Source organism: Onychomys torridus, chromosome 20, assembly GCF_903995425.1.
Source record: "Onychomys torridus chromosome 20, mOncTor1.1, whole genome shotgun sequence".
NCBI lineage: Eukaryota > Metazoa > Chordata > Mammalia > Rodentia > Cricetidae > Onychomys > Onychomys torridus.
The window spans coordinates 46000041-46023513 of NC_050462.1; the positions used below are offsets into that span (position 1 = coordinate 46000041).

At 48.2% G+C, this 23473-nt stretch overlaps 1 protein-coding gene across 1 annotated transcript in view; it reads left to right on the forward strand.

Moving 5' to 3' along the window:
• R3hdm2 (R3H domain containing 2) overlaps positions 1-23473 on the forward strand; it is a 46436-nt gene that overhangs the window by 16925 nt on the left and 6038 nt on the right. The window contains exons 12-19 of the mRNA XM_036169642.1: positions 4735-4928; positions 8333-8517; positions 14348-14449; positions 16447-16689; positions 16933-17059; positions 17346-17506; positions 18401-18555; positions 19671-19771. Of these exons, the coding sequence (XP_036025535.1) occupies positions 4735-4928; positions 8333-8517; positions 14348-14449; positions 16447-16689; positions 16933-17059; positions 17346-17506; positions 18401-18555; positions 19671-19771 (1268 nt within the window). The remainder of the gene's footprint in view (positions 1-4734; positions 4929-8332; positions 8518-14347; positions 14450-16446; positions 16690-16932; positions 17060-17345; positions 17507-18400; positions 18556-19670; positions 19772-23473) is intronic.

The following is a 23473-nucleotide window of genomic DNA, read 5'->3' on the forward strand; positions in this document are numbered from 1 at the left end:
AGAAGAAAGAGATTGGGACAATGAAGTCTCCCACCCTTGAGATAAAGAATTTCCATATTTTTAAACTTTTTTTAAAAAAGATTTATGTATATGGATATTTTGTGTGCATGTGTCTATGCACCACATACATGCAGTGCCCACAGAGGCCAGCTGAAAAAAAAAAGTTACAAAGCTCCCCCCTCCTCCCCAGTGTGAGTCCTGGGAGTCAAACCCAGGTCCTCTGGGAGAACAGCCAGTCCTCTTAACCACTGAGCATCTCTCCAGCCCCTCTGATCTTTCTTATTTCTGGACAGCGCCACCCTGAGATCCATCTGAAAACCAAAGGCAGAGTGCGCTTTACATTGTTGATGGTACCAAAGATTCGTAAAGTTCTCACATTTAAAAAAATGAAATTCTGCTCGATAGTATACATTTTGCAGTTGTAATCATCCTAGAGTACCTATCATAAGTAGTTTTAACTCACTTCTACGTGTGAACATGTTTTATAGTTGCCAAAATGTATCTTATCTGGTTCAGCTCTCAATCAAGGAAACAAATGCATAGTGAGGACATTCCCAGCCCCGGTTTACTTGGCTATATGTGTCAAAACTGAGGCTGATTTTTGTCCAGCGATTTTTCGTGTCCCACACCAGCTCTTTATTCACATCTCTTCCTCCTCTCAAACCTGTGTTCTGTTGGAAGCCTCATTCCCATTCACTGCTAAGAATGGTGCTCCCCTGTGAGCATCAGGCTGCATCCAACTGTGCTGGTAATAGCTGGAGAAGCTGGTGAGCAGGTGCAGACCTCACCTCTCCAGATCTTGTTCAAGCTGAAAAATCAAACTGAGTTTTGATTGAAGACTAGGTGAAGACCAGCGAGCTGACTCAGATGCGTGCCTGCTGCCAGCCCTGCGGGCCGGAGTTCAGCCCCCAGCATTCCCATGGCAGAAGAAGGAAGTCAGTTCCTGCGGGGTGTCCTCTGACATTTACATACACACCCACGTCAATAAATAGGAAAGAAGTTAACAGAAGGGGCCAACGAAATGGCTCAGCACTTAAGAGCATGTGCTGGTCTTGCAGAGAACTCCGAGTTCAGGTCCTCGTACTCATGTCAGGTGGCTCACAACTGCCTGTGATTCTAGCAGGATGGGAATCGGACACCCTTTTCTGGCCTCCAGGGGCACCTGCATTGCATGCACATACCCCCTGCTGATATCCACATAGCCACCTAATTCAAAATAAAAATAAAACTTTTAAAAAGTAAACAACCAGGTATGGTCGCACGCACTTCTGATCCCAGCACTTTGGAGGAGGAAGAGTCAGGAGGATCTTTATGAGTTCAAGGTCCAACATGATCTACATAGCAAGTTCTAGGACAGCCAGGGCTACAGTGAGACTCTGCCTCATATAAATGAGTAAATAAGTTAGAAGAAGACACAAAGGTTTAAGAACAGAGCATTTTAAAAAGATTTATTATATATACAGTGAATGTTCTGCCTACAGGCCAGAAGAGGGCGCCAGATCTCATTACATGTGGTTGCTGGGAATTGAACTCAGGTCCTCTGGAAGAGCAGCCAGTGCTCTTAACCTCTGAGCCATCTCTCCAGCCCAGCATTTTTTTTTTTTTTTTTTTAAACCTAAGTTAGGTGCTGGTAATATGGTTCAGCTGATAGAGAACTTACCCAGTACAGAGGACCTGGGTTCAGCGGCCAGCCCCACGCGAGAGTGGGAGTAGTGGTGCACACCTCAGCACCTTTAATCCCAGCACTGAGGAGGTAGAGACAAGAGGGTCAAAGTTCAAGGTCATTCTCGGCTATATACCAGGTTTGAGGCCTGCCTGGGCTACATACACCCCATCTTGAAATTATTTGACAGAGGTTGGGGCTGAGTTAGCCTAAATTAGTTCTGATTTTATTAAGGACATGATGTGTGAGTGTTCTTTATCTGTATCCCATCTCTCTAACATGCAGACAACCCAATCCATTCCTCAGAATTGAATTTAAGTGGCTCTCCCAAATTGCCATATTTTTAGTGAGATGATTATTTATAGAGAGAAAACAGATCTGTTTTCTCTCTGGATTCTCTCTCAAGGGAATACTTTATTAAATTAACAGACAGTCCACATTTTGAGCATATAATTGTATCTGCCTTGGAGAAGCTGGTTAAGTAGAGAAGTACCGTAACTTCTTTGCTGTCTACCTCGAGAGCACAAACGCCAGGGTTATCCTGATACACGATCGATGTTTCCGCTGGATAAGGCTAACAGAGTCCATGCTCCAGTGTCTGATGAGCAGCCTCATGCATTAGCACTGCTGCTGTCCCACAGACACGCATCATTGTTGCACCTTCAATATCCTGGCTGAGTCAGAGCTACTGACTCTTGCTTCAAGCCTGGTTCTGGTTTTGAACAATCTCTGGTTGATGTTTGTTTCCCTTTTTGTTCTTGGTGCCTGAAGAAAAAAGGTTAAGTTTTGAAGAAAACAGAAATATGTTACAATCCCTTATTCTAACTGTATATATAGAAAAGCATGAGATTATATATACTTAGGATAGGAAAGAAGAGTTGGCGTATTGTGTTAGTATCTTCTTAGTTAGCTCTCCATGGGTGGCATGGTTAATAGAAACTAAAAAAGTGATCATAAGCCACTCACGGCACATACCTGCAGTACCAGCACTTGTGAGGCAGAATTTCAAGTTTCGGGCCAGCCTGGCTACTATAGCAAGTTCCATGCCAGCCTGGGCAGGATGATGGGTCCTGTATGAGGGAGAAAAGGAAGGGAGGGAGGGAAAGAGGAAGGAAAGGAAGAGAAAGGAAGAAAGAAAGCTAGTTCTCTCACAGTAACTGAGGCACAGGGCCTTTGGAGCTAAGGTGTTTGGGGTAACACTTTCTGTTTGATTTTGGTGGGATAATGGTTAAAAAGAAAGGAACCCAAACTGCTATGTTTTTTTGTTTTTGTTTGTTTTGTTTTGTTTTTTTGGTTTTTCAAGACAGGGTTTCTCTGTGTAGTTTTGCACCTTTCCTAGAACTCACTCTGTAGCCCAGGCTGGCCTCAAACTCACAGAGATCCGCCTGCCTCTGCCTCCTGAGTGCTGGGATTAAAGGCGTGCGCCACCACCACCCGGCAGCCAAATTATTCACCAATATATACATGCCAAAGTCTTTGTTATTGTTGACATTCAGTCCCCATAGGTAGTAGTTGTTAAATGAAAGTGAAGGAAGGGAATTTGCAGGCTCTTGCTTTTAGTAAGAAGCAGCAAGTGCTCAGTAGAAGGGCTGTAAAGTTTTTCTGTGCACTCATGGAGACCTGAGTACAGATCCTACAGTATGGAAGAAGTGGGTGGGCATGGCAGCACATCTATAACCCCTGTCCTGGGCGTGGTGGTGGAGCTCATTAGCCAGCAGCCTAACTGGTTCAGTGAGAGCCACATTCTCAAGAAAGAAAGAAAATAATAAGGTGGGAGTTTTGGGTGAGATGACTCAGTAAGTAAAGATGCCTGCCACCAAGGCTGACAACTTGAATTTGACCCCTGGGACCTGTGTGGCGGAAGAAGAGAGCCTGAAAGTTGTCCTCTGACCTGTGTCCGTCCATGCACACAGAATAAATGAACAGAATGTAGTAAGTAAGGAACACATGGTAGAAAGATACCTGATGTCTACTTCTGCCCTTCGCAGACACACACACACACACACACACAAGTCTTGAGGGCCTGAAGAGATGCTCAGTGGTTAAGAGCACTGGCTGCACTTGCAGAGGACCTGGATTCAGTTCCTAACACCCACACTAGCACACATGACCAAACGTAACTCCAGTTCCAGGGGATCTGATGCCCTGCCTCTTCAGGCCTTCTGGACACCAGGCACACACATGGTACACATACATTTATACAAGGAAAACATTTATACATGCTTAAGTAAATAATTCTTTAAGATAAAAGTTTTCAGGCAAACAATGGCTATCTTGTGGCATATTGCTGTTTTTAGTCACAGGCAATGCTTTAACGCCAGGGTAAGCCTGACATTGTAGAGCAGTAAGAACAGACGGCTCCCTTTCTCGGTAGCTCTGTGCCTTCCCTGGGGCAGTGAGATTATACATACAAGGGCAGTTAGGCACAGGCAAGCCTCTTCCCTTTCTACCAAGTCCCAAGTATATAGTTGATCTTCCTGAAGACTTCAGTCCTTATTGGCCATGGAATCTTGTCCTCAAATACCAGCATGGAATTTCAGGAAACAACTTGGGATAGTCAGACTGTTCACTGTCATCTTCCAACCCCTGGAAAGATACTCATACGCAGTGCCTCTGCTGGCTCAGGTGCATGCTGTGTGGGAGATCTTTTGTGAGATTGACCCGTATCCCTGGCTACCCTACCTTCTACCAACAGTAACTTCTAGGAGTCCCAGAAGTCGCTACTGCCTTCTGTTGCTCTTTGTTCCTTGCATGTGCGCGATCCCTGCAGGTGTGGGAAAGAGACCACAGTCAGTCTCAGCACTGTGTGTGTGGTTCCCATCTGCTTTGGATCCACTGGGTTGAACTAGCTTTCAGCGTGCTGTCTTTCAGATTCCCTCTGTGCTCTTGTCACTGTACTGGGCCTTGTTCTGTCTGCTCCATGAGATCGTAGTTGGCCACCAACTAAGAAGTCGTCAGTGTCCACCCCCTTCCCCTTCTTTGTTAGCGAAAGAATAAAAATGAACTCTTTCTCTCGGCTCTTGTGCTGAAGTGGGGGGTGGGGGGTGCTCTGACCACTGTGGTTTCTGCAGGGGGAACCGTGAAGGGCTGAGCCGCACCTCAAGCAGCCGACAGAGTAGCACAGACAGCGAACTCAAATCCCTGGAGCCCCGGCCTTGGAGCAGCACAGACTCGGATGGCTCTGTCCGCAGCATGCGGCCTCCTGTCACCAAAGCCAGCAGCTTCAGTGGAGTCTCCATCCTCACCCGAGGTGACAGCGGCAAAGGTGCAGGGACTCCTCCGGGCAGGGACTCCTCCAGGCAGGGACTCCTCCAGGCAGGGACTCCTCCAGGCCAGGGACTCCTCCAGGCAGGGACTCCTCCAGGCAGGGACTCCTCCAGGCCAGGGACTCCTCCAGGCAGGGACTCCTCCAGGCAGGGACTCCTCCAGGCCAGGGACTCCTCCAGGCCAGGGACTCCTCCAGGCAGGGACTCCTCCAGGCCAGGGACTCCTCCAGGCAGGGACTCCTCCAGGCCAGGGACTCCTCCAGGCAGGGACTCCTCCAGGCCAGGGACTCCTCCAGGCCAGGGACTCCTCCAGGCCAGGGACTGCAGTGTCTGCTGCCGCCCCACCCTTCTGCTGGGTGTGAGTCACGGCCAATGACAGCATGGCCAGACGAGGAGAGAGCTGATTTCTTGGATCCATTACCCATTCTGAAATCTAGCTGCCTCTTTGATTTTCTTTTTTAGGAAAGGGGGAAGAAAGGCTTAGTTGGGGTTTGGTTATTTTGTGTTATCAACTGAGCTAGATCATTGGCTCAGGGCAGGGTTACATGGTAGGATATCAGTGACAGGTGCTTTCATTCTGTGCCCATGAGAGTATAGTAAAGTCTAGCTGTTCATAACTAATTAGTAGTAGCCACAGGGCAGAATTTAGAACCATCCTGCTACAGTCTTAGCAGAGGACTGTCCAGCTCTCCATGTGTAGTGGACCTCACCGTGATCACCCCTTAGAAAGCATTTCTCAATCCACAAAGATCTCTGGGCCTTGTCTTGAGTAGACAGGAGTAGTGGTGAAGCTGTCTCCTGTCCTCTTTACTAACCCTTTCTAATGCCACCGCCTCTGCCTTTAACGAGGCCTGCGCTCACTGTGTTACACTGTGGTGTTAGCGCTCAGCCATTTTCAGAGTAGATGTACTAATCTAAAATACAGATCTACTCACTTCAGTTCCCACTTAAAATGTTCATATTAGCAGGCAGTGCGGACGCACACCTTTAATCCCAGCACTCGGGAGGCAGAGGCAGGCGGATCTCTGAGTAGCCTGGGCTACAGAGTGAGCTCCAGGACAGCCTGGACCGTATAGAGAAACTGTCCTGAAAAAGAACGAAAAGAGAAAAGTTCATGTTAGAGCCCAGAGGTAAAATTCTACTGTGGAAGTATGGGGACCTCAGTTCAACCGATAGCGTCTGTCTAAGAGCTTGGCATCGGGGCTGGAGGGGCTCAGCAGTTAAGAGCACCCACACGGGGCTCACAAACATCTGTAATTCCAGTTCTTGGGTATCAGATGCCCTCTTCTGGCCTCTGTGAGTACCAGGCATGAATGTATTACACAGACACACATGCAGGCAAAATAGTCATACAATAAAATAAAATTGTTTTTTTAAAAACTGAAGCATTCAGAGCGATGTTGGCACACACCTTTAATCCCAGCACTGGGAGGCAGAGGCAGGCGGATCTCTGTGAGTTCAAGGCCAGCCTGCTCTACGGAGCGAGACCAGGACAGCCAGGGCTGCACAGAGGAACCCTGACTGGAAAAACAAACTAACAAACAAAAAGCCAAGCATGAAAGTATACACTTGGAGTCCCAGCACTAGGAAGGCTGAGACAGGAAGATTCCCTAGGTTCACTGGCCCACGCAGCCTAGCTGAACAACAAATCCATACAACAAGGTGAGTGGTTCCTGAAAAGCAGCACCTTCTGCTGACCTTGGACACAGACAGAGAAAGCTCATGTTTCTACATCACTTAGACAAAAAGCAGAGCATGGTGGCAACCTGGGAGGCTGAGGCAGGGGCATCTCTGAGTTCAAGACCAGCCTGGTTTATACAGTGAGTGCAGGCCAGCTAGAAGTAAATAGTGAGACACTGTTTCAAACAGAAAACAGCAGGGGTACAATCGGAGCCCTGAGAAGCATGACTTGTTGGTCTGCCATTACAGTCTCATGTCCAGCCGTCCTCCTCCAGGCCAGCAGGCTTCTGCAGTGTGGCCTTGGCTCTCCCCTCCCAGTAGGGTACACTTAGCACCCCTCCGTGCGCCTCTTCTCTCTCCTTCCCGTCTTTGCTGGCATCCGACCTTGGGGACGGTACCACCAGTTCATTTATTTATTTATTTTCCAGACAAGGTTTCTCTGTGTAGTCCTGGCTGCCCTGGAACTCACTCTGTAGACCAGGCTGGCCTCGAACTCACAGAGATCCACCTGCCTCTGCCTCCCGAGTACTGGGGTTAAAGGTGTGTGCCACCACCGCCTAACCCTTCTCAGATTTTAATAGTTGGTTATGTGTGGATCTCCCATCAGGAAGTCTTATGCCTTTCAAAAGTCCAAGGGCTATATCCTTACTTCAATGTGTAATTCCTTATATATAATATATATTCAGTAAAAGTATGTTGTATGTTGACCCAGAACAAGCTTTTTTTCCGCTTTATTTAAAAAAATGTGTTGGGTGCTAGAGATTGCTCAGTGGTTAGAGCACTGTCTGCTCTTCAAGAGGTCCCGGTTCAATTCCCAGGCACCCACATGGCAGCTCACACCTGTCTGTAACTTCAGTTCCAAGGGACCCAACACCAATGCACATAAAATAAAAATAAATTAATTAAAACATCAAAAACAGTAACACCGGCTGAGCGGTGGTGGCCCACACCTTTAATCCCAGCACTAGGGAGGCAGAGGCAGGAGAATCTCTGAGTTCGGAGGACAGCCAAGGCTACACAGAGAAACCCTGTCTCAAACAACAACAACAACAAAAAAAAAAACCCAATACCTTAAAATATAAACAAACAAACAAAGTGTTATGTGGATGTGCAAATCCTTAGAAGCTGGACATGGGAAAATGTGTTGGGTAAAGGTGGTGTGAGTGTGTGTGTGTGAGAGAGAGAGAGGGAGGGAGGGAGGGAGGGAGGGAGGATGCTAAAGAAGCAGGTTGCTTTTGCAACATCAGCTTTTATAAGAGGTCGTGTTATACAAGTTGAGAAGAAAATGAGGAGAACACAAAGTTGCCTCCTAGTTTTAGCTATGCTGTTATGATACACAGATTGATTTTAGGCACGACAGGGGAGATGCCTCAACAGCTTCACATTTGTGGGGAGTTCTGTTTGTGTTTTGTTGAGACGGGTCTCTGTAGCTCTAACTGTCCTGAAACTTACCGTGTAGACTAGGCAGGCCTTAGACTCAGAGATCTGCTTGCCTCTGCCTGTAGGACATTCTGTTCAGTTCTGGCATTCAGGGTGATCCTGACTCTAGGGAGCGGAAACCTGCTAAGAGGTGGACCCCTTGCGTAGGTCTTTGGATAAATGTGGGGGTGGGCAGAAGGCAGTAGTGATAAAAGGTGAGGGGAAACAAACATGCAATTGGGCCCTTCAGGAACAGCTGTGCTCCTGGTTTGTGCTTACACTGGAGGTCTCCTCTTTGCCTTAGGTATGGCACTAGGTGCCCCAGAAGTGTGCAGCCAGGCCACCTCACCCCAGTCTGTCCGGGGCCTTCTCCCTTGTACTGTGCAGCAGCAGCAGCAGCAGCAGCAGCAACAGCAACAGCAGCAACTTCCTGTTCTCCCACCCACTCCTCAGCAGCAGCCACCCCTGAGTAATCCCATGATCTCACAGGTGAGTCACACTGAAGCGTTGGGCGCTCGGCTTCAGGGAGCTCCAGAAGTGAGGTCGCCAAGTCTTTTGTGCTGTGGGCAGAGAGGGGGCGGGTGTTGGGAAGGATTCTGCTCCTGCCTCCATTAGTGTTTGTTAGTGGTCGGGAGGAGAGACTAGGGTTCGATGTTGGGCAGTTTTCGTTGGTTTGCTCTGCTGAGACAGCTTTCTGGAAGCCTCCTCAGCCTTAGAGTGGAAGGCTGGGCAGCCTCAGCTCCACTTCCTGCTGCCTCCACTTCCCAGCTGTTGGGGCTACAGATGTGTGCTATCACACTTGCCTAGCCTGAGAGCTCTATTTTCTTCCTCTTTTTTTTTAAATATGAAACAGTCTCTCTGTAGCCCAGGCTTGCCCAGGGCTTGTTATATAAAGGAGAGGTTCCTCAGCCTCTGCCTCCTGAGTCTGCAGTCCCAGAGGTGTGTGCCTGACAATTTGTCCCTGTTTTTGCTGAGAATTGTTAGGTCTGGTACTCTGCACCGTTTTTTCTGCTGCACCCTTTAAAGTCCTGTGTAGTTAACGGGTGATTTGCCATCTGCCTGTGTGGAGCTGGAAGATCACAGCCCCGCCCTCCCGCCTGTAGCCTGACTGAATGTGTCAATCCATAGACACAGGTTATTTCTGTCATCAGCCTGATACAGTGTCAGTTCTTACCCTCAGAGTGAAATGCTTCACTGAGGCTTGCCTAGTGATAGAGTGAAACCAAAACTTATAAGCCACAGTCATCCTAGGGTCCCCCTGCTATATAGCCTCCCTGGTTCTGTGGGCTGCAGTCTGATTGTTCTTTGCTTTATATCTAGTATCCACTTAGGAGTGAGTACATCCCATGTTTGTTCTTCTGGGGTTGGGTTACCTCACTCAGGATGATATTTTCTAGTTCCATCCATTTGCCTGCAAATTTCATGATGTCATTGTTTTTCTCTGCTGAGTAGTACTCCACTGTGTATATGAACCACATTTTCTTTATCCATTCTTCAGTTGAAGGACATCTAGGTTGTTTCCAGGTTCTGGCTATTACAAATAATGCTGCTATGAACATATCTTTGTGGTATGGTTGAGCATTCCTTGGGTATCTGTACTGTATCAAGCTGATAATAGAAAAAAATAAAATAACAATAATAATAAATAAATGAGTAAAGATAAAAGAAAACCCTGGCCAACCATGGCACCGCCATGTCCAGCTTGCCGTGCATTTTGGCTGTGGGATCGGTGAAAGGTCAAACACAGCACATTATGTGATAACTGTACTGCAAGCTACCATGCTTTGCTGTAACAAATTAACCTAAAACATGTCTGTTACTGATTGAAGAAACTGAGTTTCTTAACTAACTTAAAAAAAAAAAAAAAAAAAAAAAAGGGTTGGGAATTTAGCTCAGTGATAAAGCACTTGCCTAGCAAGCTCAAGGCCCTGGGTTCGATCCTCAACTTCCAAAAAAAAAAAAAAAAAAAAAAAAACATGCTTATTTGTTGGTTGAAGGCAGGAAAAACACACAGGTTCCCACAACATAACAACATATCCATAAGACATCAAGACCAGACCAGGTGGCATGCCACATGCTGTAATTCCAGTACTTTGGGAAGCCGAGATAAGAGTATCAAAGCTTGGCTGGGCGGTGGTGGCGCACACCTGTAACCCCAGCACTCGGGAGGGAGAGGCAGGCGGATCTCTGTGAGTTTGAGGCCAGCCTGGTCTACAGAGCGAGTTCCAGGACAGGCTCCAAAGCTACAGAGAAACCCTGTCTCAAAAAACCAAAAAAAAAAAAAAAAAAAGGACCAAACTTGAAGATTGTCAAGGGTACATAGTGAGTCTGAGAGTAGCAGGAGCTGCAGAGTGAGACCTTCCTTAAAGACACAAAGACCCCAAACCTGTCTGTGTGACTTCCATTAAAAGAGCCCTGTCTTCTTGACCAGGCATGGTAGCACGCGCCTTTAATCCCAGCACTCAGGAGGCAGAGGCAGGTGGATCTCTTGAGTTCCAGGCCAGCCTGGTGTATGGAGTGAGTTCCAGGCAGCCAGAGCCACATAGTGAAGCCCTCCTGGCTGATGTTGGTGTTAACCAGGGTTTGAGAAACATTGTGCTTATGTGCAGACCATGAAAGCCATCAGCGTAAGAGCCAGGTCTTCTTTCAGTTGGAATCTTAATATTCTGGTTTTTGGGGTTTTTTTTTGTTGTTGTTGTTGTTGTTTTTGTTTTGTTTTTTGAGACAGGGTTTCTCTGTGTAGCTTTGCACCTTTTCCTGGAACTCACTCTGTAGACCAGGCTGGCCTTGAACTCACAGATAACCACCTGCCTCTGCCTCCCAAGTGTTGGGATTACAGGCATGCACCACCACCACCCGGCTGGAATCCTAATGTTCTGATTGGAGCTGTCCCACCTATAAAAAATAAAAGATATTCTGAGTAAGCACTTGCTGTCTTATGAGCAGCTCTTCATGGCTGGAGCCCCATGTTTGGTCCTAAGGTATTTTCTGGCAGTGAGAAGCCCATTTGCCTGTTCTCGTCTGCTACCATTTTAAGTTGCTCTTCTGCCTGCCAGGCTCCTTCATCCCCTGCTCAGTCCAGCTGTTTGCTTAGACATAGCTCCTCTTTCGGTGCCAAAGTCAGTTCCCAACCTAGTGATCAAGTAGGAAGATCGTAGGGTGACCCACCATCTACCCCATTACATCTTCTTTACAGTAGCTTAGCCCTACTGAGGCATGGCATGTGTATAGGTCCTGTGCTCTGCCTTTGATCTTTCTCCCTCCAGCCACCCCCATTGTGGTTTGTATGTGTCCATTTCACTTGCTAAGGTCCAGCACTGTTTAGTTCTTTTTTTTCCTGAAATTGTTTTAATATAGTCTTGCTCCCTTTCTCCCTCTTAATCTTTTGACTTTTCCTTCTACCTGCCATCCACACCTAAGAACACAGCAGGAATGGAGAAGGGATAAAGAACTCGAAGAAGAACCATTTGGGACTAATACTCTGGAGTAGGTAGTGAGTGATAGGCTCTAAACCCCAAACCTCCTCGAGCCCTGCCCTGCTCCTGGGCTCTGCAGTTCATTGGAGGAGTTGTTGGTGTGGAGTGTGGGCCAGATGCTGTAGATTGTGAGTTAGATCTGTACTGCTCGGTACAGACGTCTCTGTTCTCTCAGAATGATACTCTTGAGGTTAATCGTGGTCACATAGTCCCAAGAGAATCTTACTCTGGGTAAATTTGTGTCCCAAAAGCATGTGTGGTAGCTGTGAACTTACACCGCCTTCTACCGTTTGTTTTCCCTCCTTCACTGCTGCCTCTCTGTCCCTCTCTTCTTCCCTCTGCCTCACTCTTGCTGGTTCTCTCCCTCGTTCTTGTGTGGTGCCAGACTTTACCCCTGAGGCCCTTCCCTTTGTCTCCCTTCTCCCTTCCCTTCTCTGCTGTCCTGTGGCTGCCAGCACTGTGGGGCTAGAAGTTGCACAAGAATAGACGCTCTCCGGTTCCTCAGATCAATAATGATGGAGGAAGAAGGAGGTGGAGCAAGTGCCACTGTGTTGTAGACCTTTTAGAAAACCCGGAGATAAGGGTCGCTGCTTTAGTGCCTAGGTGAGACTTTGGCCCAGGCCCAGGGGCTGTGCTGGCAGAACAGCACTCTGGCCCTCGTGGGAGGCTTCCTCTCTGAGCAGACCTGCCTCTCATGTGTCATGAATCAGGTGGCACTAGGGAGTGAGGCCAGGTTTTGTTCAGTTGATTCAGGCTGGAGTGAAGGTTGCCAAAGAGCCCCTTAACCCTGTGCCTCGTGTCTCAGACATTCTAGAGCGATTCATGGGTCCCAGAGTCACCAGTAGGTGGCAACAGATGTCCTTGTGCTCTCTTAGAGATGTCCAGGTTCTGGAGTTTGAGACTGTCTGAGAAGATAAAAGGGGAAAAAAGGCAGTAGCAGGCCCCGGAGAGATGGTTCAGCGGTAAAGGGTGCTGGCTCACTGGCTGTGCGAACAGATTCAGTACCTCATAACCACTTGCAATTCTGGTTCCAGAGGAGTAAGTACTCTGTCTCTTCTGGTCTCCATGGGCATTTGGAACACAAGTGGTACACAGGTATGCATGCGGGCAAAACATCCGTCCACATAAAGAAGAACAGTGAGTAAGGCCCTTCCTTTCCTGTGGCCCTTCCTGGTTAAGGGAACCAGAAGAGCACCATCCTTTCCACCTCTCTCTCCTGACCCCTACAACTCCAGAATCTTTATTATGTAGCCCTGGCTGTCTCGGAACTCCCTCTGTAGATCAGGCTGGCCTCCAACTCTCAGAGACCCACCGGCCTCTGCCTCCCAAGTGCTGGGGTTCAGGTGTGGGCCTCCACCGCCCGGCTTCAGTCTCATTTGAAACTCACAGGTGTGTGGAAAACAAGAGTTAGTTGTTTTACCCTTGCTGTTCATAAGGCCTGACCTCAGGTAAACCTCTCCCAAGAAGGTGAGGATAATAGAAAATGTATATAGGAACCGGTAGCATTTGTGCCTAATGTTTGGCAGCTTGCCAGCAGTTACATTTGGAATACCATTGGCTTATAGAAGACAAGGATTGTCAGTAGGGCTGAGGTAATTTTCCAGACTATAGCAACATTCCTCTCCAGGTCATTTGGCATTCTCAGTAACTTTTTAAAATCTAGATGTCCGATCCTCTGCTAAGGCCTCCAGTCCCCCTTTCTTGACCCTCTCCACACTTTTAACAGAAACTGGTATGAACACATGTCCTGAAGAACTGGGTTTTGACACTGTGGACATGGTGCACAACTTTGATCCCAGGCCTCGGGAGGCAGAAGCAGGTGGATCTCTGTGAGTTCGAGGCCAGCCTGGTCTACAGAGTGAGTTCCAGGACAGCCAGGGCTACCCAGAGAAACCCTAAAGAAAGAAAGACAAGGACTAGGGTATGAGGCCATGTTCTGTCGATTAGCAGTGTGATCCCAGGTGAGACACTGAATTTCTCTGAACCTTATTTTTGGAGGTGGGGACTGTTGCTTAGGGTTGAAGCAAGAGCCTTGCACAGCTAGGCAAATACTCTCCTTAGCTACGGCCCCGGGTTGACCCTTACTTGTATTGTTGGAATTACAAGCGATCCTATCTAGATGTTTTGTAAGCCTGTCGTGAAACAGTGGGTATATGTTATCCCCTCTTCTTCCTTACCTCTCTCCTTCTCTCCTCCCTCCTCCACCAGGGCTGTGACTGGAGAATTGAAAAGATGATCCAGATGAGGAAGACATGAGGAAAACAGAATTAGTTGATTTAGAACACTACATGTTCTCAGTAAACAGATTCTCCTGCCTGGCTGGTGAAGGGGTTGAGGGATAGAAACCACAGCTAATCTGTTACATTTTACCCCATTTGTTCATGAGGGCAGTTTTTCATACTACCCTCACAGCCTGAAGAAGGAGCTGGAACACCATCTACTGGGTGTCCTGTCCTTTTCTTCCCTCTAGAGGAGACGTCTCTGTGGATGACCCTTCCTACAGAAGTAGTGCAGCAGTGTACACAGGAGTCCCTAAGTTTAGGGCGTTAGGAAAGTTCTGCTTGGAATCAGGTCACAGACCTTGGCCTTGAGAGATTACTCCCAGGAGCTGCACTGTTGGAGTGGCTAGTGGGGCAGAGAGTACACTGGGTCTCTTCTGATAGGAGAGATTGCTTGTCTGTTAGAGATGTGAAAGCCACACGCTATCCCAGGCTTGGTGGCCAAGTGGCTCATACGAAATATCTTCCATGGTTAACCTTGTTGTTCCTCCTCTTTCCCTCCCCATCTCCCCTCCGCCTCTCCTTTATCCTTTTCTCTTCCACACGCCTCTGTGCGGTCCACAGCCAGTCCCGGCCCTGCAGCCCTGTCCGCAGCCTGCTCAGTTCTCTCCAAGCTCCTGTCCCCAAGTCCTTCTGCCAGTGTCTCCGCCCCAGCAGTACAGCATGGTATAAGCTCCACTCCCTTGTGTCTTGTCCCTGTGTGGCCTGTGTCTGTGGGGATGTCTGGTCAGTCTTTGGTGCTCTTGCAAGTATGTTGTGCTTTTGGAAGAAATGTTGAAAGCTGCTTCTTGAGGGACCAACACAGGCTGAACATAGTTCCGCCCTGATGGTCTCATCACGGTATACCAAAAGATAAGTAAATAAACGACAAGAGGACCCTGAGCTCTTCTGAGTATCAGGCAGTGATATAGCTAACTAGACCCTCATCTCTACTGTATGTGTCCTGGAGGGCCTTTGTTCCGGTTTATTCTGTACAGAGCTGTTCTCTCTGATTTCCCTTCATTGCAGACTTCTCAGGTACCAGTTGTTAAAATGTTAAGTCTTACCCACCTCACTGTGTCGGATGCACAGTGCACACCATCTGCATTGTTTGTAAGTGCATGTCCTGTACAGACCTGCAATCTCAGCACTTAAGAGGGTAAGACAGAGGGTTGCCCTGAGTAGAAGGCCAGCCTATGCTACATCGTGAATTTCAGGTCAGCCTGGGCTAGAGGAATATCTTGTCTCAAAAATACCAAAAATAAAATATATTGTTTGCATCCTAAGTACAAATCCTTTGCCTCATAGTTGGTAACTTGATGGTGGTGTGGAGCCCTTACTTTTTCTTAGGTTGTTCACACCACTCTGCTCTTTCACTAGAACCCCCTTTTCCCTCCTACCTCTGTCTCCATTCTGAAAGTGCTGCAATGTGGACCTCAGATTAATCTGTCGTCCTGTCCTCTTGCCATCTGTCCTAACCAGTAAGGCAGCAACAGTTCCCTGAAAACTGAAGGAAACGAGAGGGCAACATTTTCATTTGATTTCTAGTATTTTCTTTTGCAAAAGAACCACTCTGATGTGTGTGCATGTGTGTTTGTATGTGAATTACTGTTCAGAGTTAAACAGACTAGGGAGCTAAGAAACTAGCGTGTCACGTGCAAGTGAGAGATGGCACAGCATCACTTGTGCATGGGGAAGACAGCTGGGAGAGAAGGTAATTACAGCCTTGCCAGTCAGGCTCTGCCCTACAGTCCAGCCTCTCCCTGGCCTCCTTTCGGAGGTGAGAATTGGAAGTGGGTTTTGAAGGGCGGGAGAACTCTAGGCTGGTGTCAGAACAAAGGTGGAAATGACCTCGGAGGGAGCTCGGAGACAAGCAGCAGGTGTGAGCCCAGCAGTTAGTTCGCTCTTGGCTGGGGAGGTTCAGGGACCTTCCTGTCCACAGTCCACACAGGTGTTTCCAAAGGGTTGTATAAAAACAGGATCTACAGCAGGGTCGGAGCATGAGGAGCACAGCAAACAGCCTTGTGTTTGCCTTGTATTCCTATAGGTAGATAGAGGTTGTGCTCTCAGCCCCATCCCTGAGAAATAACCTTAATAGCACTTGTAACCAGGGAAGCCCTTGTCACCGTTCTGTGCAGAGAACTGCTTCTGAACTTAGGCTTTACACAGCATTCCGTTTAAAAATACTCCCAAATGGTGTAAAGGAATGCTGTAGAGCAGCAGTTCTCAGCCTGGGGTCGAGACCCCTTGGGGGTCCATTGACTGTTTCACAGAAAACACAGATATTTACGCTGTGATTCATAACAGTAGCAAATTACAGTTATGAAGTAGTAACGAAATGATTTTATGGTTGGAGGTCACCGTAGCATGAACAACTGTATTAAAGGGTCGCAGTGTTAGGAAGGCTGAGAACCACTGCTGTGGAACATTGCTGTTTCTGTCCTCCTGTTCTCAGTTTTAGTTACTAATATATTTGAGACAGTGCCTGTGTAGCCACAGCTAGCCTAGAACTTAGTATGTAGCTGAACCTAATCTTGAACTGATTATCCTCAACCTCTGCCTCCCAAGTGCTGAGATTACAAGCGTGTACCCCTACACATAGCTCTGTCTGTCTTTCTGTATTGAAGGCAAATGCACAAGGTTTGACACAGCTTCAGTCCTTGAGTCCCTGACTCTCTCAACAGGCAGATGACCTCAGCAACCCCTTTGGACAAATGAGCCTTAGCCGCCAAGGTTCTACTGAAGCAGCTGATCCGTCCTCAGCTCTGTTCCAGCCCCCACTCATTTCCCAGCATCCTCAGCAAGCTAGCTTCATCATGGCTTCTGCAGGACAGCCCCTCCCTCCTTCCAACTACTCCGCCTCCAGCCATGCACCACCTAGTCAGCAAGTCCTGCCTCCCCAAGGCTACATGCAGCCCCCTCAGCAGGTAAGCAGCCCTCCTCAGCCTCGGTGCCGCTCCTGCTCTAGTGTGGACAGACCAGGAAGGATGCTGTCCCTGTTGTCCACTTTGGACAGCTGTCGCTCTGGTGTGTAGTCATCCTGTAATTGTGAGCCTAGACTATCTCCATTTACACGTTCTTGATGATTAGCCCTGAGGCAGTTAGTGCTCTGCAGATGTTATGTATGCCTGGATTAAAGAAACCTCTCACATCTGTTTCTCTGACTAAAGATCCAGGTTTCTTACTACCCCCCGGGACAGTATCCTAATTCCAACCAGCAATACCGACCTCTCTCTCACCCGGTGGCCTATAGCCCCCAGCGTGGTCAACAGCTGCCTCAGCCATCCCAGCAGCCTGGTAAGTAGAACTGCTGGAGTAAGACAGTGGAGCCCAAGTGTGTGGGGGAGGGTCATTCCCCTTTTCTTCTCATTGATTGGGTATTTCCGTAGAGCTTAGGTCTCTGAAGGACAGAGGCCCGGAAAGAAGTATCTTCCCATTTGGAGAATTAAGAGGGGGAAGAGGGAGAATAGGAATCCCTAGATTTCTAAGGAAGTCAGGGAAGAGTATAGAAGGAAGGGCAGAGCTGTGGGGGTGACCTCCTAAACACTCATACTGACATCTTCTGTGCCTTACCCATCCTTAGGTTTACAGCCTATGATGCCTAACCAGCAGCAGACGGCTTACCAAGGCATGCTTGGGGTCCAGCAGCCTCAGAACCAGGGTCTCCTCAGCAACCAGAGGAACAGCATGGCAGGCCAGATGCAAGGCCTCGTGGTTCAGTACACTCCACTGCCTTCATACCAAGTGGGTGTCTTCCGTGTTAGGAAAGATCCGCAGTCCTTAGGAAGCAAGCGAAAAGGATAGCCTCCCGGGTCATGCAGACTTAAGACTCCAACACTGAGATACTCTTTTCCCCTAGAACTTTTAGGGATGTCTTCTTTTCAAAGTAAAGCCAGAGAGTTGAGAAGAGTCTTTTTTTTTTTTAATTAAAGATTTACTTATTTATTATGTATACAGTATTCCCCTGCCAGAAGAGGGAACCAGATTATTGGTGAAATTATTAAGGCCACTCCATGTAGTTAAAAGGGAGGTTTATTTTGTGGGGTAACTTACAAATGAAGGGATAGGTTGTAGGGTCTGGCAAAGGTATGGCGCAGTCTGGCGGTGTTCTCTGGAGAACTCTGCTCAGTCTACCTCTTGCGTCCAGCGTCCCAGAACCAAGAGAGAGACCTCCTCTTGATCCTGGGTCTTCCGCTTCCTCATCTGCCCCCCCTTGTGGGCGTGACCATTACCGAAGCCTCAATGGGGGTTGGAACTTCCAGGCCAATGCTGGGATGGTTATCTACTACACCAGATCTCATTTTAGATGGTTGTGAGCCACCATGTGGTTGCTGGGAATTGAACTCAGGACCTTAGGAAGAACAGCCAGTGCTCTTAACCACTTAGCCATCTCTCCAGCCTGAGAAGAGTCTTTAAACTGTGATTTTTTACGGTCACAGAAGGAAAGTGCTTAGGAAACAGTCTGAAGGAGATCTGAGTTCCCTCCTGTGTCTGACATCTGAGGGTGGGGTATGAAGGAGGGAGGAGTGTTTGCTTTGGGCAGCGGGGGAGTACTGGAAGAGACTCCTCAAAGTTGGAAGGGAGTAAGTAGTGCTGGCCTAGTGGTGAGCAGCCTGTGTCATGCTCCTCTTCACACAGGTCCCAGTGGGCAGTGACTCACAAAATGTGGTCCAGCCACCTTTCCAGCAGCCCATGCTGGTCCCTGCCAGCCAGTCTGTGCAAGGAGGCCTCCCAGCCGGGGGTGTGCCAGTATACTACAGCATGATCCCACCAGCTCAGCAGAACGGTACGAGGTGAGGACTGCTGGAGAGCTCGGGCACATCTCTCAGTGACTTCAGGAACCGCTGCACTGTCCTTTCGTCTCCTCTGGTCTAAGGAAGCCAAGATTAAAGCCCCCGTCAGTGTCCTGGCCCAGCACTTGGGAGGCTAAGGCATTAGGGTCACAGCTTGAAAGCCAGTCTAGACTCCTTGTTGAAATCCAGGCTCAAACGTGTGTGTGTGTGGGTGTGTGTGTGTGGGGGGGTCCTTCTCCTTTTCTCCTAATTGGTTGGATATTTATGTAGAGCTTAGCAGCAAGAACTGCTTGCTTCTGAGACACAGATTAGAATGACCCCAGTTTTTGTTACTCAGTCAGAACTATGAGATGTGGACTGATCATTATTAAAAGAACCAAGTTTACAGTATACTTACATAATTTTTCTGCCTATAGAGAGGACAGATGTATCATGGCAGTAGAAGGGATATCTTAGAAATAATCTGGTCTGCTACCCTTGTTTATTTTGTTCCTGTTTTGTTCGTTTTTTCCAGACAAGGTCTCACTTTGTAGCCCTGGCTGTCCTGGAGCTGTAGCCCAGGCTGGCCTCGAACTCACAGAGATCCGCCTGGCTCTGCCTCCCCAGTGCTGGGATTAAAGGCATGAGCCACCACTGCCCAGCTTGTTGGTCTGTCTTTCTGTGTGTCTGTCTCCACGTTGTTTTGAATTTTGCAGCGACTTTGGTCCTTTTGTCTTTAAGTGTTTACCCCTGTGTGTGCCTCCTCGGTCGCTGACCCTAGCTCTCTCACCCCTTTCTTCGTAGCACTGTAGTCTGACCCTTCTTTCCTTATAAGACCTCTGTGTGCACACGTGTATGTGTTGGGGTTCCAGCCTGTCGACAGAGCATGCTGCTAGCAGCATCCCATATTTAGCACTGATTAGCAGCTTCCTAATTGAAAGATGATCAAGTACAAATATATATAATTAAGTTTGAACTGATGAGTGATTTTAGAAATTGCCTGGCAAATTGGTCTGGGGATGACTTGTAGCTGCCTCTGCTTCCGGGGAGGGGGGGCACTAGGCAGCAGCAGCTGTCTGCCAGGAGCCGTGTCCCTCCCCCTGTCCCTTCATCACTCCTTCCTTCTTACCTCCCAGCCCCTCCGTGGGGTTTCTACAGCCTCCTGGCTCCGAGCAGTACCAGATGCCTCAGTCTCCCTCTCCCTGCAGCCCACCGCAGATGCCACAGCAGTACTCAGGTAAGAGGGTAAAGACATTGAGGAGGGCTTGGGCACTGGCAGGGCCATCCACTGCTGAAGGCTTCCAGGTAGAGCAGTGGAGTGTCATCTCGAAGACCCGGGTCTGGACTGGAGTGTGGAGTGCATGCCTTCACCCTCACACTCGGGCCTGAGCTGCACCTCCAGGTCTCTGTTGCTCTGGTGTGCTTGTTTTCACCAGCACACTGGCTGCCATCAGCTCCTTCCCCCGTGTCCTGCCCTCACTGACCCTCTAGACGGCCTTTTTTGTTCGGTTGGTTTTTGAGACAGGGTTTCTCTGTGTAGCTCTGGCTGTCCTGGAACTCACTCTGTAGACCAGGCTGGCCTCGAACTCACAGAGATCCGCCTGCCTCTGCCTCCTGAGTGCTGGGATTAAAGGCGTGTGCCACCACCCAGCCGACAGCTTTTCTTTGTCTCTTGGGAATGTGAAAAAAAAAGTTGAGAAATGCTTTTTAAAACATCATAGATCTGTTTAGCAGATTCTGGTGTGTACTCACATACATTGTGATTTTGATTTTGTTGTTTGTTTTGTTTTGATTTTTGAGACGGGTTTAGCTCTGGCTATCCTGGAAATGGATCTATAGACCAGTGCTGTGATGTTTGTAGTCTGACCACTGTCTGTAAGGAAGTCTAAGACTAATGAATGTCTTCCCGTAGGTCATCATAGTCCTAGGACTGCAGCTTAGGTCTTGACTTTGTGCCTTAGAAGCTGCATCTTCAGGAACAGATTGTCAGGAGGCCTTGTGCTCTCTCTCCCCTTTCTATCCAGGAAGTAAACCGGCTTTGTGCTAACCAGCTGCAGGCCTTCCTTCCTCCTCCAGCAGACACACCAGGGTCACTGCCCGCCTGTGTTCACTTCCCTGTCAGCTCTCCCTGACACCTCCATTCAGTATAGCTCAAGAAACTTCAGGGCTTTAGGGAAGAATCTGTTTTCTTTCTTCTTCTTCTTCTTCTTTTTTTTTTTTCTGTTTTCGGACAGGCTTTCTGAATTATGCTCACACCATCCCCATTCCACTTTGCCTGAGGAGATCTGTGCGCCCTCTTCTGGTGAGAGGGAGCTCATTTGTCTACTTTTCTTACTTAGAATGAAAGACTCTCACCTAAGATTGTTTGTACTCTAACTGCTAGATGCTTTGGGGCAATTACAGAATTAATGTTGCTTATAAGACGTGATATGTTTCACCTTTAAGGGGAAATGACTTCTGGTTTCATCCATGGATCTCTTGAAAGCTAAGATTTTAAATTCATCCAGCCTTTTCCTACATGAGTGGGTTCTCCAGCACTTCTTACTGTGGCCTTGAAATTCTCAGTGGAATATGGAAATTGAAGAAACCAGCTCCAGAGATTACGTGTGCTGTGTTGGTGCTCGGTACCAGGGGGATTTTTCTCCCGTTTCTAAAATCAGTGTGTGCGTGTGAATAAGGATATGCTTGTATGTGTATTGTTGGCATCCTTTGTAGTGTATCTCTTTGGTCTCTGCTATTGCTCAAATATAAAGGGATCCAGAACAAAGATAAAATAATTTTGTGTTACTCACTTGACCTAGTGCCAAGCCAACTAAAACATCTTGTTCTGGAGCCCAGCAGCATCAGAGGTCTAGGCTCAGGGTGGAGAACGGAAGGAGGGAGGGAGGAAGGAAGGAACCCTCTCCATCATCGGTTTTCCTTGCTCCTTTCTTCCCTAGACTGATCCTAAACTTCTGACAGTCCTTGTCTCTTCCCAGTTGGTGGGACCCTCTGTCCTACCCATGCTGAGAGATGATGTTCACTTAACAATTAATATTTAAAATTGTTATTCCCTGCCCATGGAAATTAAGGAAAATTTTAAAAAGAAGCAAGTGTTTCTTCTGCTTTTTTCCCAGTTACTATTAGCCACCCTCTCACCTTCAGAGGGCAGTCTCCCCGCCTTCCTCTCATGGGGCAGCATGGTCACTTTTCCAAAAATAAAGGCGGGGATTAGGATTGGTTGTTCCTGGAACAACTGCTGAGGTTTATTAATACCTTTTGTAGTTGCCCAGTCCACCTCCAGGCCTGCACCCTAATTCTGCCACTGTAGTGCTGGATAGATTTGTAACTCCAGGGAACATTTTGTCTCCCGTTAAAATGATGGCTTTCGGGTCCCCTGGGGTTTATACGGGGATTCCTACCTGGGAAAGATGCACACAGACATGAGATGCGGTGATTCTTACAGACAGGCTCCCAGCTCCCAGCGGCACAGCAACAGGGACAGTGTGAAGTGCATAGGGACCTAGCCAACCTCTCACACACTTGCTGGCTCATTCCTAAGGGTTTTCAAGGACAAGAATGTTGTCTTCCACTTCAGAAGAATCTTCCTCTCCCTTGCCAAAAAAGGAGTTGGGGTGGGGAGCCAAGACACTGGTTCTGCCCTGTGGTTTTGGCTTCATTTCTTTTCCATAGATTTGGTCCCTGGTGGTAAGGAAGAAGCCCTATCAGTTTTCAGTTTTCTCTTTCAGTGATCTAAAAAAAAAAAAAAAAAAATCTAAACAAAAAGTGAAAACCAATTCTGCCAGACATAAATGTCATCTGCTTGTATTTATGTGGTTTGCTTTGCCCAATCGACCTTTCTGCCCAGGTTTAATGATGCCACTTAAAAAGCCATTCACATGTCCCCTCTCCTTTCTTAGCTCTCAAGCTGAAATTGATTTCCTTATTCAGCCCCCTGTTCCCTCTTCAACTGCTCTCAGCCCCGGCTGCTTCCCCACCCTGACAATAAGGAGGTGCTATCACTGGGCAGGACAGTTCAGCAGTTAACAGATGCCACCTGCTTTTGGCTCCAGGAAGAGACGCATAAAAATGAGCTCATCAGTCGAGTAGTGCGCTGTGTCCTCGGTTGAGTGAAGGAACAGTGCTCCAGGCCAGCGGGGGAGGACTGAGTGTGGAGAGTTCAGAACAGAGCTGCAGCTAGGAATCCTGCCTGTATTTTATTGCTGTTGCTGGAATCAGAGAAAACAATCTAAGGACTTAGTTATTTTCCTTCCTTGCCTTGAGCCCCTGATAGCTCCTGAGTCTGGAGGTTGGTTTAGGAAGTGCTTCCTCTGCCTGTATGCTCTCACCTCGTATACTGACATGTGCTCCCACCTTTCCTAGCCCAGGGCATTAGGCTCTGATTATGAGCTGCCTTTTAAAAAAGCTATAGATGGGATTATCTCTGTTGGCCCCTCGGGGCACAGTGAGGAGTTGGAATAGGTCAGATGCAGTGTTGTTGGTAGAGGTGTTGGAGTGCATAGGGCTGATAGGGTAGGCAACAAGGTGCCCAGAGCAAAGGCAGTAAGGGGAGAGCTGTTATGAGTGCATGACACACCACAGCTGTGCGGGTTCACGTGGCCCTATGCAAGCCACACTGCTGAGTACCGTGTCCCCTTTGGTGGGGGACAGAAAGAATCCAGCCATCTGCACTGAGTACTTGTGCTCTCCGACTTAATAAGCCCTAGAGGTGGGGTACACAGTGGCCAGAGAATCCGCTCAGATAGCTCTGTGTCCCCTGAGCCGCTCACTCTCTGAGACCTCTGCCTTTTCTTTGACTTTCCTATGGTCACCAGTACCTACCTGAGCAAGCACTCCCCTCCCAGCATGGCTGGTACCCAGCGGCCATAGCATTTCCCATCACAGCGTCAATGGCAGCCCTGAAGAACCAGACCATGAAAAGGGCAGCGTTGCAGCTTCT